Source organism: Thunnus albacares, chromosome 8 (genome assembly GCF_914725855.1).
Source record: "Thunnus albacares chromosome 8, fThuAlb1.1, whole genome shotgun sequence".
In the NCBI taxonomy this organism is placed as follows: domain Eukaryota; kingdom Metazoa; phylum Chordata; class Actinopteri; order Scombriformes; family Scombridae; genus Thunnus; species Thunnus albacares.
In genome coordinates, this window is record NC_058113.1 from 31,734,097 (window position 1) to 31,750,009 (window position 15,913).

Genomic DNA, 15,913 nt, shown 5'->3' on the forward strand with positions numbered 1-15,913 from the left:
AGAACAATTAAAAACAGACTGTCACCAGCACAAATTAACACTGGAAAGTGAGTGAGACTTCTAAACATCATTATACAGAAGTATTTTTCTGGGGGGGGTGGGGGGGGGTTGGGAGGGGGGGATTGCAGGTTTTTAAAACTATTTCTCAGCACGATTGTCTTTCTGGTTTTATGATTACAGCGACCCCTAGTGTTGTTCTAAAGAACGTGTCAGGGCTTCATGTGAGCTCTCGTCTGGCCGCTGACGTAACAAAACTCAAACTGTGAGTCCCGTCGCAAAAAAGATGCCGTTGTGTGTTGTTTTTTTTTTGACAAACCTACAGCTTTTGCGCCCTTTAAACGCGGGGTCGAGTTTTGTTCTTGTTTTGTTCGAAGCTCAAGCACAACAGTCTTAACAGTCAAAGTGTTTACACTTGGGGGGTGGAGGTGGGGAGGTGGGGAGGGAGGGGGGATTTATGTTCACTCTGCCACGTGCTCAGAAAAGCAATATTGACACTCAGCCTTGTCACAGAGTGGATGATGAAGAAGAAGAAAATGGGAAGTCAGATGAAGTGAGGAGAGGATGATGATGATGATGATGGTGGTAGTGTGTGATGAGGCTGGGAAGTTGAAGAAGAGGGGAGGGTGTGTGTGTGTGTGTTACCCATGGAAATGACCCCACCGCCCCCCGCCCCCCCCAAAGAAAAATAATTTGACTTGTCATTTCAGCGCTGACACCCGCTGTCTGGACGGAGTAAACAGAAAAGGAGTGTGTGTGTTATGAAATGTGTTTGTGTGTGTGTGTGGCGTTTTTTGAGATTAAGCTTGCAGAGGAAGAAAAAAACAAAAAAAAACACAAACTGACTGAGTGACGGGGGGGCGGGGGGGGGGGCGGCGGGGGGTGAGTGGGAGGTGACGAGGGCCTGCCCATGACATAGGATGTGGTAAAAACCTCAAAGTTGACAGGTCTGCGTTTGGATTTGAGGGAGGTAGTCATTAAAAGATCATGACTGGTTCTGAAACCTCCGGCTTAACGACAACGATACCCAAACACTTTGTCCGAAGCTTTTAACAAGCGCATGGATGGAGGCTGAGAGTGCTTTTAGGAGAAAATAAATACATGTATTTGCACTCTTGACCGCTATGTTTTTAAAAATCTACCCACTAAAAAAAAAAAAATCACCCTTTGCCACGTTTATTGAGTACAAAATGACATCCTTCACATTTCTTTTGCTTTCATAGTCTTTTTTTTTTTTTTAACTCTCAGTAATATAAAACTACAGCGAACCAGTGACAGGCGGAGGAGAGATCCTATAGATACATGGCTTTTAATAAGAGGAAAAGGTTAACTTATAAAACGAAGACGGGGACAAGGGGGGGGGGGGGGGGGGGGGCATCCTTGGCTTGTTTAATCATATCAATCTATCTGTATTTGTGTGTGTGTGTGTGTGTGTGTGTGTGTGTCCTCTAGAGTTCAGGTGATATGTTTGGGAGAGATAATACTGGCGATTTTGTCCTGAGGCTGCAAATACTTAATAATAAGTAGGGAGGGGGGGGGGGGGGGTTAGATCATCATTTTAAACCAATACTTTTTTTGACATGCCAAAAAAATACTTAAAAATAAGTATATATATCAGAATTTACACCATCACTGGACACCGAACTCTAAAAGACAGAACGATGAAATAACGTTTGCAGCTCTTTTGTGTGTTTTTCGTAGTTTTTACACTGAAAGATTTTGGATGTTTTTCAGCGGTTAGTTAGTTAATGAATGAAACAAATACATTTAATTTACAATTTATTGGTATTATTAAACTATTAGAAAAAAAACATAAAAAATTTTGACTAGAAATTTTACAATTATGTCTATAACATCATTCAATTATAAATTATTTAAGGAAGTTTTAAATAAATTTGCAACATACTTTGTAAAATTGTACTTTTTGTTGTTTTATTTACTGTCTTCCTATTATATTTAATCTCAGAATCTTAAGTGTTTCTGATTTGTGATCAGTTAAATCAATAATTTAAAACAAAATTTTGGCTGTAAGCCACAGTAACAGGCGAACTACAACAAAACAGAATTTGGAGTTAAGGTATTTTATTTAAGGAAGTTTTAAATAAATTTGCAACATACTTTGGAAAAATTGTACTTTTTGTTGTTTTATTTAATGTCTTCCTATTATATTTAATCTCAAAATCTTCAATGTTTCTGATTTGTGATCAGTTAAATCCATTAAATTATTTTAAAACTATATTTTGGCTGTAAACCACAGTAACAGGCGAACTACAACAAAACAGAATTTGGAGTTAAGAGAAAAAAAAAAAGTGCAAAATTGTGATTGTAACTTTTTAACAAAAGCCTTGCAGGCAGCCGGTATATCAGTGTAACTCTAGTGTGTACAGCATGTACAGTACAGTATGTGTGCGTTTGTGTCCGTGGGTCAGGTGTGTTAAGGTGTCGGGGGGGGGGGGGGGGGGGGGTTTAAGGTAAAGTGCGCTCCATCAGTGACAGAGTCCTAACCATTACTCACTCAAAACAGTCCGAGTCGCCACGGCTACGTCTTCCCTTTCTGTCTCTACAGCACCCTCTCTTGGCTCGTCAACATATTACAATTTATATACACGCATAAATAATAATAATAATAAAAAAAAAAAAGACTGATCCACTGAGAATCAATGTGTTTGCTTTCATTTTTTTTTTCTCTGTTTCGTTAAGGGATATCCTGCCGAATATATAGTTTATATATACAATCCCTGTCGTCTGTTGTAGTCTCCTGCCCCAGATGCAGAGCTGCCCTTGCTACCGCCTGAAGCTGTTTAAATATATACTTGTATATGATCTATTTTTTTTTTTTGTTTTTAAAACCTTCAAAACACCTTATCCCTGTCACACAAAAGCCACAAAGGTTACAGATTGCTTATATACATGGTACCTCACGATTCTCCCCTTTGAACATCAGCTATCTATTCAAAACGTGATTCGCTTCACAAAAATAAAGTCAGCTGTGTGCATCGCAGGTGTGTGTTCAAGGATGAAATTGAAGAATGAACATTTGCCCAAATCACTTAGTTAAAAAAAATGACCAGTTGAGGTAACAAACCCGTATACACGCACACACATAAACACCACACACACACACACACACACACACACACGCCTTTCTCAGCATCTGCAGTTGACACAATGTGGGCAAAAACTAGAGAGTATCTGCGTCATGTGTCGTTGAGCCGTTGCAGCTCATCCCTGATTCAAAGAAAAGCAGTCTTTTTACCTCGGCAACAAATCATGTTCCTCGTTTTTTTTTACAGCTAGTCTGCAAGGTTCAGATTAAATAAAGACCCCGGGGGTCTTCAGTCTTGTACGTGGGGGGGGGGGGGGGGCCAAAGCGCCAGCGTGTTGACACGGCCGCTGGTTCGGCTGGGGAGGGAGGCAAGTTTTTCTTTTTTTTTTTTAGTGTCTTAATATTCAAAACTGAAACGAATCCAAACTCTTAAGAGATCAACAGTCAAGACAGACGGACAAAAAAACGTCACGCTTTTTAAAAAGGGGGCGAAAACGGCCCCCAGGCTCTTAGAAAAAGAAACAAGAATCTAGAGCGATTAGCAAGACAACCGTGTTCGGGCTGATGTGTACAAAGATGTGGACTCATTTGGTGCCACTGGTTTAATACAGCGCAGTGGTGTTTCGACCAAAAAAACCTACTGTGGATAAACAGACAGAGGACATGATGAGGGGCGGAGGGGGGGGAGGGTGTGTGGAGAATACCACCAGCCGCTTAACCAAATGCAGGGCATGCTGGGAAACAAAAGGCTGGTATGTTTGTCTGCTCTGCCAGCGACGTGTGAACGTGAAATAGTTCCAAGTGGCTGAATTTAGGGATTTATTAGCCACTGTAGCCTTCAGACCATTTCTCAGATTAAAAACTAACTTCTATTCAAATACAGCTGAATAAAGTCCAACGTTGTAATCGTTTTGACAAATAATCCCTGGTTTGGTGGCTCAACCCCTCAAGGTTTTATATGTGTGTGTGTGTGTGTGTGTGTGAGTGAAAGTACATTAGAGTTCAAATGTGTATGCACATTGACATACAAGTGCGCTTCAGTGTCCACACGTGCGACATGTTAGCATGCTTGTGTCTGTATGTGTGTGTGTGTGTGTGTGTGTGTGTGTGTGAGGTCAGTTTCCTGTTTGGACGGTAGGTTACTGGGTCGATGGTGTGTGTGTGTGTGTGTATGTGTGTGTGTGTGTGTGTGTATGCGCAGGGAAAGAGATCAGGGGAGTCGGGGCTGGTGGGGGCATGTACACAAGCCACAAGTACACATCTCCATTTCCATCCTACATCTGTCCGTCCGTCTATCCCTCTCCGGTTATCTCTTTATGTCACCCAGGTGTCCAGTCTCATTCTCTTGACGTTGGTCCCGTCCTGCTCCTGGGGTTCGGCCGAAGAGGGCCGCAGGAGGACCATGGCGGGCTGTTGGGTGCCCGCCTGGTGGTGGAACTCTTGACCCCCGCCTCGACCCTGACCGTCGTCCCGGTCGCTGCCTTCGTACGAGCTGCCGTTGCTGCTCAGGCTGTCGACGGGCGAGCGGCCTTGGCCTCCCACTTCCAGGCGCAGGGTACCGGGGTAGGCGACCGACACCAGACCTTGGCCCTGGATCTGACCCTGGCCCCCTCCGCCTCCGCCTCCCCCGCCGCTGGTGGAGCTGGGAGTGCTGCGGTCGCGGTTCGGTGAGACGGGTTCGGACTTGATGTTGACGTTGGGGTTCGTGTTGACTGTCAGTGCTGCGCCCTGAGGTATGTGGCCCACCGGCCTGGAGAGATGGATGAAGAGATAGAAAGATGGAAGGAGAAGAAAGGGAAACAAAAAGAGTGAGATTACCGAAAATTATAGTTTCACCCTGTATTATCTTTGGAGGTTAAATCAGAGCTTCATTAGACAACAGTTTGCAGCTGAAACATACAGTACAGCCAATATTGAAACAAAGAAAAGACTGGCCAATGAATGCATCACAATATGCAAATTAACTGTCACTAGGGTAAGCTAGCCATTTTTTTTAAAGACTAATACCTAAAACACTGTACGACAATGCTATAAACCAGGACTTCAGCACACAGGGAAGGAAAAGGGAAACACACAAAAACAATCAGGACTACATGTGAGGCCACATAAAAGCAAACAGTCCAGAAGCCATGCAGCCCAAACATCCTCGCATTTTCAATTTTTAGTCCGCAAAAGTTTGCATTGCAAAATCACAAGCAAACCCGAAGCTCACGAGGAGGTTGTTTAGGTAATGATTCAAACTGTCAGATTAGAGATTTCTATGGCGACCGTCCCTGTTAAGTTACCTTCTCTGACCTTTAGCTCAATGTGAGCACGGCTACACATCAGGACAAACCGCTGGCTGCTACATATCAACATCTGTCCGCTCCCTCTGCCTGTAATGACCCTTTAAAACACTTTTGGGATTTTTTGGCAATTTTATCAACAGTTCTGCTTGTAGAGGATCAAAACTTTCTTAGTTGATAATATTCGATGCCCTCTGAGTCTTAATATTCTCACCTACTCAAATGAAGTCCTTCATTAGACAGGACTTCTTTTCCTGATGCTTAAAAGAAAAAAACCTCTTTATGCTGCTGCTTGTAACAGACTGAGAACTAAAAGCATTGCATCAGAGCTGTCACTGACAAAAAACTTGTCTAATTAATATTAACCTGATTATAAAAATAAAAACAAATGTCTCTCATTTTTCCCATCCTGGTCGTAATTTCCATATTATCTTTCACTTCTGCTTTCCTGCGCTGTCAGAGACCTCGTCATTCACAAACTCTTACATCATCTCCTCTCTCCAGTCATCTTTATGCCCACGCTCCAGGAACCAGTCGTCGGATGCTGCCGTTAATATCTTTGTGATCTTGTGTCATTCTGTCGCGCTACCCACTTCCTCCCCATTCACCGCTAAGACCTGTAGACTGTTCTGGCGCTGCTCCAACAGCTCAGCGGTCTGCGGTTGTGATGGCGTGTGGCTACAGATACTGATGTGATGATGAAATACGTCAAAGGGACGCCAGCCTGAGTATTACATTCATGAGTTTAAAAGGCCGTAACAGGCGTCAAAACACTGCGCTGAGGTTTATAAAGCTACGCAGAAGGGACTTTTACAACTTTGGAAAGATATCATGGCGAGACGGCGACGATGGGTTTATCCTCCGTCTCCATCGCTGCGGGGTAAACAGTAGAATTACACCATTCACAGCGGAGAGTAATGTAGCAGGAATGTGCACTTTGACATGTTTAACTGGCCGAAGCAGCGCTGGATGATGATGAATTGTGTTGAGATAAAAGTTGAGCCTGGTTCAACGCTGTTGCCGGAGACTTGATGAAGGTTTGTGGAAGGGGATTCAGACTTCGCTAGCTTTGAACATAAATGGAGTCTAATCACTAAAGTCTGTATCTGTTGCTACCTCATTAAGCACCGTCATACATTTCCAACTGATCTCTCCTTATTAGGACGAGATGCACAGTTATACCGATGACACCTGCTTATAAAAAATACAATCAAACTGCATCCAGCTTTTGATTAAACTGCTCTAAACACGATTTCTCCGCACGTGACCTGAGATGCTCGGGACAAACTCATGTGCCAGGAAGCTTACGTCTCTGTCAAGTGTCTGTGCTTCCACCTGCCATGACTCTTTGATCAGCCTCCTCCTCCTCCTCCTCTTCCTCCTCCGCTGGCTGGAGGCTGAGTCGTACCTGTCACTGAGGCTGACACAGGCTGTTGACGCTGCACTGTGGTTCACTCCTTTGACGTTGTCGACAGGATTTTTTTTTTTTTTTGGGATAGCGCTCTCCCTCTCTCTCTCTCTCTCTCTCCGCCAGCTTTACACGGTCGATCTGAATTTGAAGCTCCCAATTACTGCGTTTCGCCCCACGGGTGTGTTCTAATATGTCATACCATGAGCCATCTGCAGCGCTGTATCTCTAATATTCCCTCAATTACTGGCAGACTGAGAGGGGAATTTAAGATAGCGCTCCTCCAGGCGATCTGGGTCTGCGACGCTCAAATGTGCTCGCTGTCTTCCTCCCTCCGTCTTGACACACACACTTAAACTCATGCACTCTTGCTGTCTTACATACAAATGTGCCTTCCTTCCTATGGTCTCTCTCTCTCTCTCTCTCTCTCTGTCACACACACACACACAAACACAGAAATCCCCCAGCGGTGGCGAGGTTCAGTCGGTCTCTCGCCATGCTCGCCACTTCATCAAACCTGTGCATCGTGGCTCGGGGGCCGGCACAGGTAGATGGATGGCGGTGCCACGGTGGTGGGTGTGTGTGTGTGTGTGGGGGGGGGGGGGGTTTGCTGTTGCTATGGCGAGTGAAAACGGCCGAGTCAGCGGGCCGGTGACAGTGATGAAGGCGAGAGCGGCAGGCTACCCCCTCAGTGCTAACAACACAGCGAGCACAGCCAGAAGCAGACACTTGGTTACAGTGCTGTGTGGTGAGCTGCAGCCGTGTTTCCCAAAATGCTTTGCTGTTCTGAGGATCAACACGCTTCCAATTAACTCAGATTTCTCTAATTGTATTACTGAAGTAGTCATTATCATATCAATGCGCTCTGAGTAACAGTCAGTGCTGTTTGCAGTTAAGACAAAAATTTTGTTTTGTATTTGCATCATTGGATATTTAAAGGGGCGTTACACCAATATTACACATGCTGTAAAGTTTGGTTTACTAGTCATGGGGGACGGATGGATAGATAGATACTTTATTTATCCCAAAGGGAAATTAAAATGCCACAATTATATACAGGTATTATGTTTTCTGTGGCTCTGAAGGACCTTTATCAAACAACCCAAGTGATGTCACAGTGATGTCATCAGGGTCATCTTAGCTTTGGCTTTGTAGACTTTACTACTATAACAGAAAGTCTGCGTTACAAATTGGGAGCATTAAATGTGAAAGACGTAGGCGGGGAGGGGAACAAAGAGATCCTATTGGTTGCAATAGTTCAAACATTCTTTTTTTAAAACTTCCCCTCAACTTTATGGAAGTGTAATGTTAAATCACAGGATTATCCCTTTAATTCTAATAGTTGTTATTATGTTTTTTCCTTTTAGTTCTTGTTCAAAATATCCTGATTGCAGCGTGCTTGGATACTGCTCTCCATCTAATATGATAAATGGAAAAACATAGGAGCAGAGGGCTCTAGATAACAGTACAACATGATATCTTATGACTATGACTCATATTTTATAGTCAAGTTCCTCACTAAGGAACTGCTGAAGATCCGGTTTTTAAAAGTTCACACTTCTGGCCAAATAAAGGATTGTGTGCTTTCAAACGCATTGTTTTAATGTCGGTGTGTATGTGTAGGTGTCATTTAACCTTTAAACACCCACTGATCCTCCTGTGAGACACTAGTACTATGTTCAACTTTCACAGATGTAAAAATGATCATGTAGAAATGTCTTGTTGGTCATTGTGGTACAAAAAGAAGGTTTAAATTTGAAAAATATGACGTCTCTCTACCTTTAAAGCTTTCTGGCAATAAAGTTATAAATGCTGGAAAACTTTATGTCCAAATTTATGCAATATTTAGGTTCAGTTTAACATGTTTAGTTATGTTTTGTCTTTCTATTTATTTGTATTTAAGTAATTGAGACTTTTCATTTGTGGTATCCGACAAAAATACAACAGAACAAAGCAGGTGTGTTGTCATAACTGCCCCCAAAGCAATAATATCTCTATGTTCGTTTCAGTAGCAGTTAAAAGTTTTGAAAGTGAGCTGAGGATCCTCTGTGCAGCAGATATTTTGGGAAAGCGGCGTGCTGTAGCTGTGTGGCTGAAGTGTAGAGAGTACAGTACCAGCAGAGGCCCTCCTCCCTGCCAAAGAGCAAGTTGGACTGAGAGGCCAGGCTGTGGAGGGAGGTGGAAAAAAAAAGAGACAGGCAAGTTTAGAAAAGCTAAAACAGCAGGAAAACAGTGGGACGGAGGCCAGGCATGGTCAGTCCAGACATGGTTACTACAAAAAAAAAACCTAACAAAATGAATAAAAAAAAACCGTCTCAACAGCTGCTTCAGTCACACTGAGATGTTGTTAGAGAGCTGGGCACGGCAGCCGGCGCACACACACACATCTGATAGTCGTCCACATGCAATGAATTTTTTACAATCACTTCCAATAATCTAGAAATCACTGACTTTTCCTAAAATGGGATCAAACCTCAGTAGAGATGATCATTAAAGGAATATACCTTCAATTCTCACAGAGTGCGTTTCAGACAGGCTGCTTGGTTCTTCTATAGATTACAATATGACTTATTGTTGCTGCTGTTTGACTTTTTTGGATGTTAATTAGGATTTTTAGCCTTTTTACTTTGCAACTTCTGAGCCTTTATGTCCTCAAACAAACTAGACATGATTTAAGTCTTTTATTTTGGAATTTACAGAAACTTCTGTTATCATCTGCTTTTAAAGATCCAACATGTCGGGTCAGCCTGGTAATGATAAGTGTTATTAGATTAGTTTTGCAGTAACTGGTGACCAACTCATCTCACTGTAAAGACTGAACGTGTCATAAGTTTGTTGCTAAATAAAGCTCATGTGTTATTTTTATCTTCAGCGTCGAACCCTCTGCTGGTTCCTGATCTGTAATAAAACACTGATTCCTCCGGGGAGGATAAACATGTGTGCATTGTGCCCTGCAGACAACACACTGTGTCCTGTAAGCTATTCAGCAATGTGTGCACTGTCTGCAAGTGTTTTTTTTTTTTTTCCTTAAACCACAACTGAGAGAGAGAGAGAGAGAGAGAGAGAGAGAGAGAGAGAGAGAGAGAGAGCTGAGAGGGAGGGGAGACAGAGAGCAAAAAGAGACAGAAGAAGAAACACAGACAAGTTGTGTTTTTGTGGGCGATAAACAAGAACAAAGTGAGACGAAGCAGCACGAGGAAGAATTATCAGCTTCCCATTTAAAAAAAAAAAAAAAAAAACGACCGACAACGCTGATGCACATTCACACAACATCCCTGAAAAGTTTTTTTTTCCTCCTGAAGCATCCCGACTGCCGATAACACATTGACTCAGTGAAGAAACAAACAATGACAAAACACATCCTGCGACAAATAACCGCAATCCAGAGAGCGATTCTGTATAAACTGGCAAAACAAGCTGCAGACGAGGCTCTGCGGGGAGGAGGAGGAGGTTTAGGGGGCAGACTTGACATTAACATTTAGATTGGAGGAGTGAGGAGGGAAAAAAAAACAGAGTCAACAGGTGTTTGCCGAATTAAACCAAGACCCGACAAAAGAGCAGGAAATAAGTGGAAAGACGGGAAGTAGTGAAAGAGGAATGATTAAAAAAAAAAAAAAAAAAAAGTGGGGATGGGAGAGGGTAAGATGACAGAAATCATTTCCTCATGGAGCCTGAGGCGAAGGAAAAAATGTGGACGGCAGCGAAGGCACGAGGCTCAAAGCCAAGCTGTCAATCACGGTTTGATTGGAAGGGGCTTGTTTGTTCGCTGCTGTGATGAAATCAAAAAACAAACTGGTGCAGTCTGGGCTGCAGAAGCGTCCACGTCTGCCCGTGCTGTCCTAGGACGGCACGATTTTCCGTTCTGCCCGAGAGAGAGAGAGAGGGAGAGAGAGAGAGAGAGAGAGAGAGAGAGAGAACAGTTTGGTGTGTTGGGAAAGCTTCCCACATTTCTGTGATGCTCGCTATGTTTTCAGTGACAGCCGTTCTGTCTCTCTGATCCCACAAACAACAGACTAAACCTGCCTGGTATTATAATGCCAAACCTGAAGGTGCTTGAAACGGAGCCACAATCAACATCTGGGCTGCATGATTATGGATGAGCTGAAAATCCTGCTTATTTAGTTAAAAAAAAAAATAAAATCATGATTATTGTTCTCAGTGTTTTTTTTTTAAAGAACGTCTCGGCTATTTTAAAGCACAACAAGAATGAAATCTTTCAGGAGTTAAAGCATCCAGACACCTGCACTCTATTTAGACTCTATTTCGACAGGATTGATTTGTCTCATGCACCTGTTATTAACACTTAATGATTGACTACAGCATGGAAAAGTATAGAAACTGTAATAGATGCTACTTGTGATGTTTCAGCCTGTAATTTAGTGCTGAAACATGAGTCCATTTACAGATTAGTGAGTTGACAGAATAATAAGTGTTTGCAAAAATGCCAGACATTCACTGGCTCCTTACTTTTCTCTTCTGCTTTAAATCATTAGAAACTGAAACTAGTTGTGTTTTAGACACAAAACAAGTGATTTAAAGAAGTTATTTAGGCTCTAGGAACTTTTGGATTGGCTTTTTTCACTATTTTTTCTGTAGAAAATAGTGCTTAAAGGATAAATAGATGAATTTATAATGAATATAATCACTAGTTGCAGTCTACAGTAGCTGCTGTGATGTGAAAGAGTATTTGAATAGTTACAGCTGAAGCTCTTCAGGGAGAGAGAGAGTCTCCGAGTGGTTTAAATGATCTGTTTGCTGAAGGATTTTACACAACCTGGAACGCCATTTGTTAACATTTACAAGGCGATATGAAGAGTTCTGCTGCGCGCGAGCTGACGCTGAGTGTTAACTATACGAAAGATGCTCAACCGACTGGAGTCACAGCTGCTCAATACAATAAACAACCTATTATCATATTTTCATGGACAATTTTCAGCTTGTCAGACAGAGAAACAAATAACAGTCTCTCTTCTGACAGCTGACATTATTGAAGTGTTTTTTTTTGTTTTTTTCTTTAAAAACACATTTCTGTCATTTTTTAATCTTTTGGTGATAGTCTGAGCAGCTGTGCGGTCTGTACAATTAACTCTACTCTGAGATATATACTGTGTTTGTAGCAAGAGATTGTTCTGAACAATAGGATATCAGCACTGAGAGGGGTTTCAAATTGTTAAATGCTAATTTCAGATTGTTACAGGCTGTTAAACGATTATCAAACTCCACTAAATTACAAACTGCATATCGTTTAATGTCATCTATCTAAATAAGTGCCTTTGACAGCTGCTCTACGTCTAAATTATTCTTTTTAGTCATGCTACTGTAGGCGTTTCAGGCCAACATGTATCTAAGGAATTGAAGCTTATGTCTGACTGTCAGCTTAGAGTGACAGCTAAATGGTTGGAAAGTAAAAATTTAATGCAGTAAGCATGTCGGTGGCACACAGCTGTGCCGTCGGTTCAGCGTTCGGGACTGAAAGCAGCATCCAGAGACTCCTTTCATTTTGAGAAACCTTTAGCGAGACACTGCCGCTGTCACGCTGGAGTGTCTTCTTCTTTGTTCGTGACACTTACAAAAGAGCTTCAGATCTAAGCTTTAGGTGGCAATGAAAACTCCTACAACCGCCGCGAGTCGACTGATATTCTTGGAAAAAAAAAAATAGTGCGTTCGCGGACCTGAAAGAGCAGCGACGTTACAGACACACAGCAAAGCAACAACAGGCATCACATCCAACATACAGATGGAAAGAAAAAGAAATAGTTTGATATTATATTTGTCATATAAATGCATCTACTCTGGAATTTCTTTGGGGGTTATTTTGTTATTTTGGATCATAACCGAGCCTGTGAGTGGGATAAAAAAAAACTTGACAGATAAAAAAAAAAAAAAAAGGCATGACAGAGCTGCGCAGCGCTAGATGCTATCATGTCATTCACCTCAGGTTAGCAGCAATATTGGAGATGCAGTTAACCATCTCCGCATTCTGTTTCTCTGCACCCCACATGCTGTGGAGAAAAAGGAGGGGGGGAGGAAGGGGGAGGGGGGGAGGACAAAACAAGAGGCAAGTTACAAGCCGCTCCCCCGGTCGACAGGTTAGCCTAAACACAGCCAGACTGCTCACATACAAAGACATGGCGATAATGGCTAAACTGTGGTTATATTCTAGCATCAGCAGGCTACTGCAGGTTTAGACTCATGGTTGTTAAAATAATTTGGTCATAATATGACTTTTAGAGATTTGTATGTATGTGTTAACAAAGTCTAGACAAAAATCATGATACCACATAAAAGCAGATAAATGTGGGTCATTAGCAATTATCTGAATTTATCAGCTAGAAAACAGTTCTGGCAATCAATACTTTGATATGTGAGCTTTCAAATGATGATGTCTGAACTGCATAAAAAAACTGTAGAAAAAAAATTCCCCAAACAAAATGATTTGTCTAAAGGAAAAATTTAAATATCATGAACACATTATGCCAACAGAAAAACTGCATTGGTGTGAAAAAAAAAAAAAAAAAAAAAAAAAAGGCAGCGGAAGAGCAGTGTTCACAAATTAAAGCTGACAAATGCTGCTAATTGGCATTCAGACTCATCTGACCCACATTTGTAGCTAGCTGTAGTTTCAGGGGTGATTTAGTAACTTCAAAGTTCACATCCTTTTTTCTCGGAAATGTTTTCATTATTTCTCCTGTTCCCTGTTCCAGACTGACTGCAGCTGCCTCCAGTTTTAATGTAACTAGATAGAATATGAAAGTTGGGAAGTGGAAGATGACATTGTGTTGTTGGGAGAGAAAAAACAACAAAAAAACAAAAAAAACAGCCCTAAAGTCTGTGTGACTCAAAATACTTCAGGATGCTTCGGGAGTTTATTTGTGTGAACTTGAGTCGACAAATAACCCGGCATGCATCCAGAGGTGATGGCGGAGAATCTGAGTCACAGCTGTTATAATCTCCATCCTACTGTTGTTGTTTTGCTGATAAAGTTTTTGCAAAACTGATGCAAATGTCATCATTCAGATTTCTAATATGTCTCACTGATAAACGTCCTTCATCATCCCAAAGAGACAGTTTCACCTCAGCGAGCCCTTCTGTTAATGACCTGATGTCTCCAGTGTTTGAAACATGAGATATGTTAACTTTAGTTCAGATAAATGTAGATTTTTCTGTCTAGAGCGACCAGAGGGGCACTTAAGTCAGCTGACTGAAGCTGTCGGGTAAAAGACCATCACACACCTTTATTAACTAGCTACCAAACAAGAAAGGTACAAATGTTCTTCCAGCTTTCAAATCCTGTGCATTTGTGTGGCTGATAACACAGCTAGCAGCCTAGCCTCACTACCAGGAGCTTAATCAGAGTGGGACTCCAGTGGGAGTCGGAGCTGATTGGGGGGGGGGGGGTGGGGGCGGAGGGGGGGGAATATCTAGGTCACCATAAAGATGAATCAACCGCAGCTGGGGTGATGCTTCATATGGGAGACGTGCTCCTAGTATTTTATGTACCTGTATTACTGCTGTTGTATAGAATCAGCTAACATGCGTGGCGCTGGTCTGATGTGTAAGGGCAAAGGTCAAAGGTCAGCCGTGTTGACACAGCTGAGCTGAAACTGCTGAATCGATCAAATTTGATGAGTTTCGTTAAAAGGAAGAAAAAAAAAAAAAAAAGGAGCTTACACCAAGTTACTGAGCGACGCCAAGCTCAGCTGCTGGGTCTGTTGCTGTTGTTGCTGCTGCTGCTGCTGCTGTTGTTGCTGGGTGACTGCCGGTTGCTGTTGCTGTTGCCAGGCAGCCATGTTGCCAGGCACCAGCCCCGGTGGTGTGAACGTCTGGAGCGCTGTGAGATCTGCACTCGTCAGCTGGTACTCTGAGATTAAGGGATGAGGAGAGAGAGAGAGAGAGAGACACACACAGGGAGAAAAGGAGGAGGAGGAGGTGGAGAGGAGGAGGAGGAGGAGGAGGAGGAGGAGGGGGATTGTTTTACATCATACAACTTTCTGGAGCATCAATATTAATCAGGGCTAATCCATATTAATGGAGACCTTTGAAGTGGAATCATTCCAGAAGCTCTCACACAATGAACAAAGTGAATATTCATAGCGGTTTGTGGCATCACACTGCGAGCTTTCTCCAGTTTTTCCACATGACAATTAAGATTTCCATGACATAATGCAGACTATATCTTTTACTTCACTTGATGTTTTATCTTATTCTGGGTTTTAACAACACTGTCCGGTCGGATGTACGGTGGCGGCGCCTTCGCTGCCCTGATGTAAACAGACAGAGACAGTCTGTGCGGGCTAAAATGACCCGTCTCGCTGCGGGGCTGCTGTCGCCGTCTTACCGGTATTGTAGGCCGTCTGCATGCCGGAGAAGGGCGCTAGGAGACTGGGTGTTGCCACGGAGACCACTGGTGTGGTGAGCGACTGCGCCACCTGGGAGCCGCCTAGCCGCTGGGCGTTCTGGGAAGACAGAAGAAACATGGGACGGAGGAAGTTGAACATTCGGACACTAGTGGAAGTGGGATTACTGTTACAGTGGTTTCCAATATGAGGTGTGCGGGCCTTTAGGGAGCCAGAGGAAGGTTCTAGGGGGTCGATTGGTTGTTGCTTCTATTATCTGCATCACCTCTCTGCACAGTGTTAACATTCATGCTAAAAGTATTTGTTTTTTTTTTGCAATTTCCCCCCAAAGACACTTTAGCACTTATGTGATTTTATCTAAAAAAGGTTTTGGTGTCAAGATGTTGAGACAGCTCTGGTTTACATACGACAGGGTTTGAAAAGTCTGTAATTCTTTGGCAAAAGATGCTTAAACATCCATCTAAGATTTACAACTAAACCCTTTGTTTCTTGGATTTTTTTTTTTTTTTTTTTGGGTCCAGTGTTGTGGCTCCGTGTCGTGAGAAAACCTGGTCCGGTTCCACAAGGAATCGTGTCTTTTTCTCCTTATAAGGGCGTGAGTGTAGGAGTTCACGGCACATGACTTCATCCATTTTTCAAAAGCAATAATGATAATGGTTAGCATGTGCTTTCCACTGTACAGCAGAGTGGATGCAGAGACCTTGTAATGTGACTGTGAACAATTTTAATTACACTATTACTACTGAAATATTTCACAATAAACACAGCTTGTTCTACTTCTAGTTGAAAAGCAAAACAAATACATTATCCGGATATGTAA

At 42.6% G+C, this 15,913-nt stretch overlaps 1 protein-coding gene across 13 annotated transcripts in view; it reads right to left on the minus strand.

Annotated features, from left to right (window-relative positions):
• Positions 1–141: 141 nt before the first annotated feature.
• mef2d (myocyte enhancer factor 2d) overlaps positions 142–15,913 on the minus strand; it is a 110,864-nt gene continuing 95,092 nt past the window's right edge. For 7 of the 13 annotated variants that reach the window (XM_044358355.1, XM_044358359.1, XM_044358358.1 and 4 more), the window contains 5 exons: positions 15,075–15,192; positions 14,408–14,597; positions 12,670–12,738; positions 8,852–8,902; positions 142–4,793 (listed from right to left, as the gene is read on the minus strand). In XM_044358355.1, coding sequence (XP_044214290.1) covers positions 4,358–4,793; positions 8,852–8,902; positions 12,670–12,738; positions 14,408–14,597; positions 15,075–15,192 — 864 coding nt within the window. In that variant the 3' untranslated portion in view covers positions 142–4,357. Of the gene's footprint in view, positions 4,794–8,851; positions 8,903–12,665; positions 12,739–14,407; positions 14,598–15,074; positions 15,193–15,913 lie in introns of those variants that run through there. The other 6 variants (XM_044358363.1, XM_044358365.1, XM_044358364.1 and 3 more) reach the window with 4 other exon arrangements.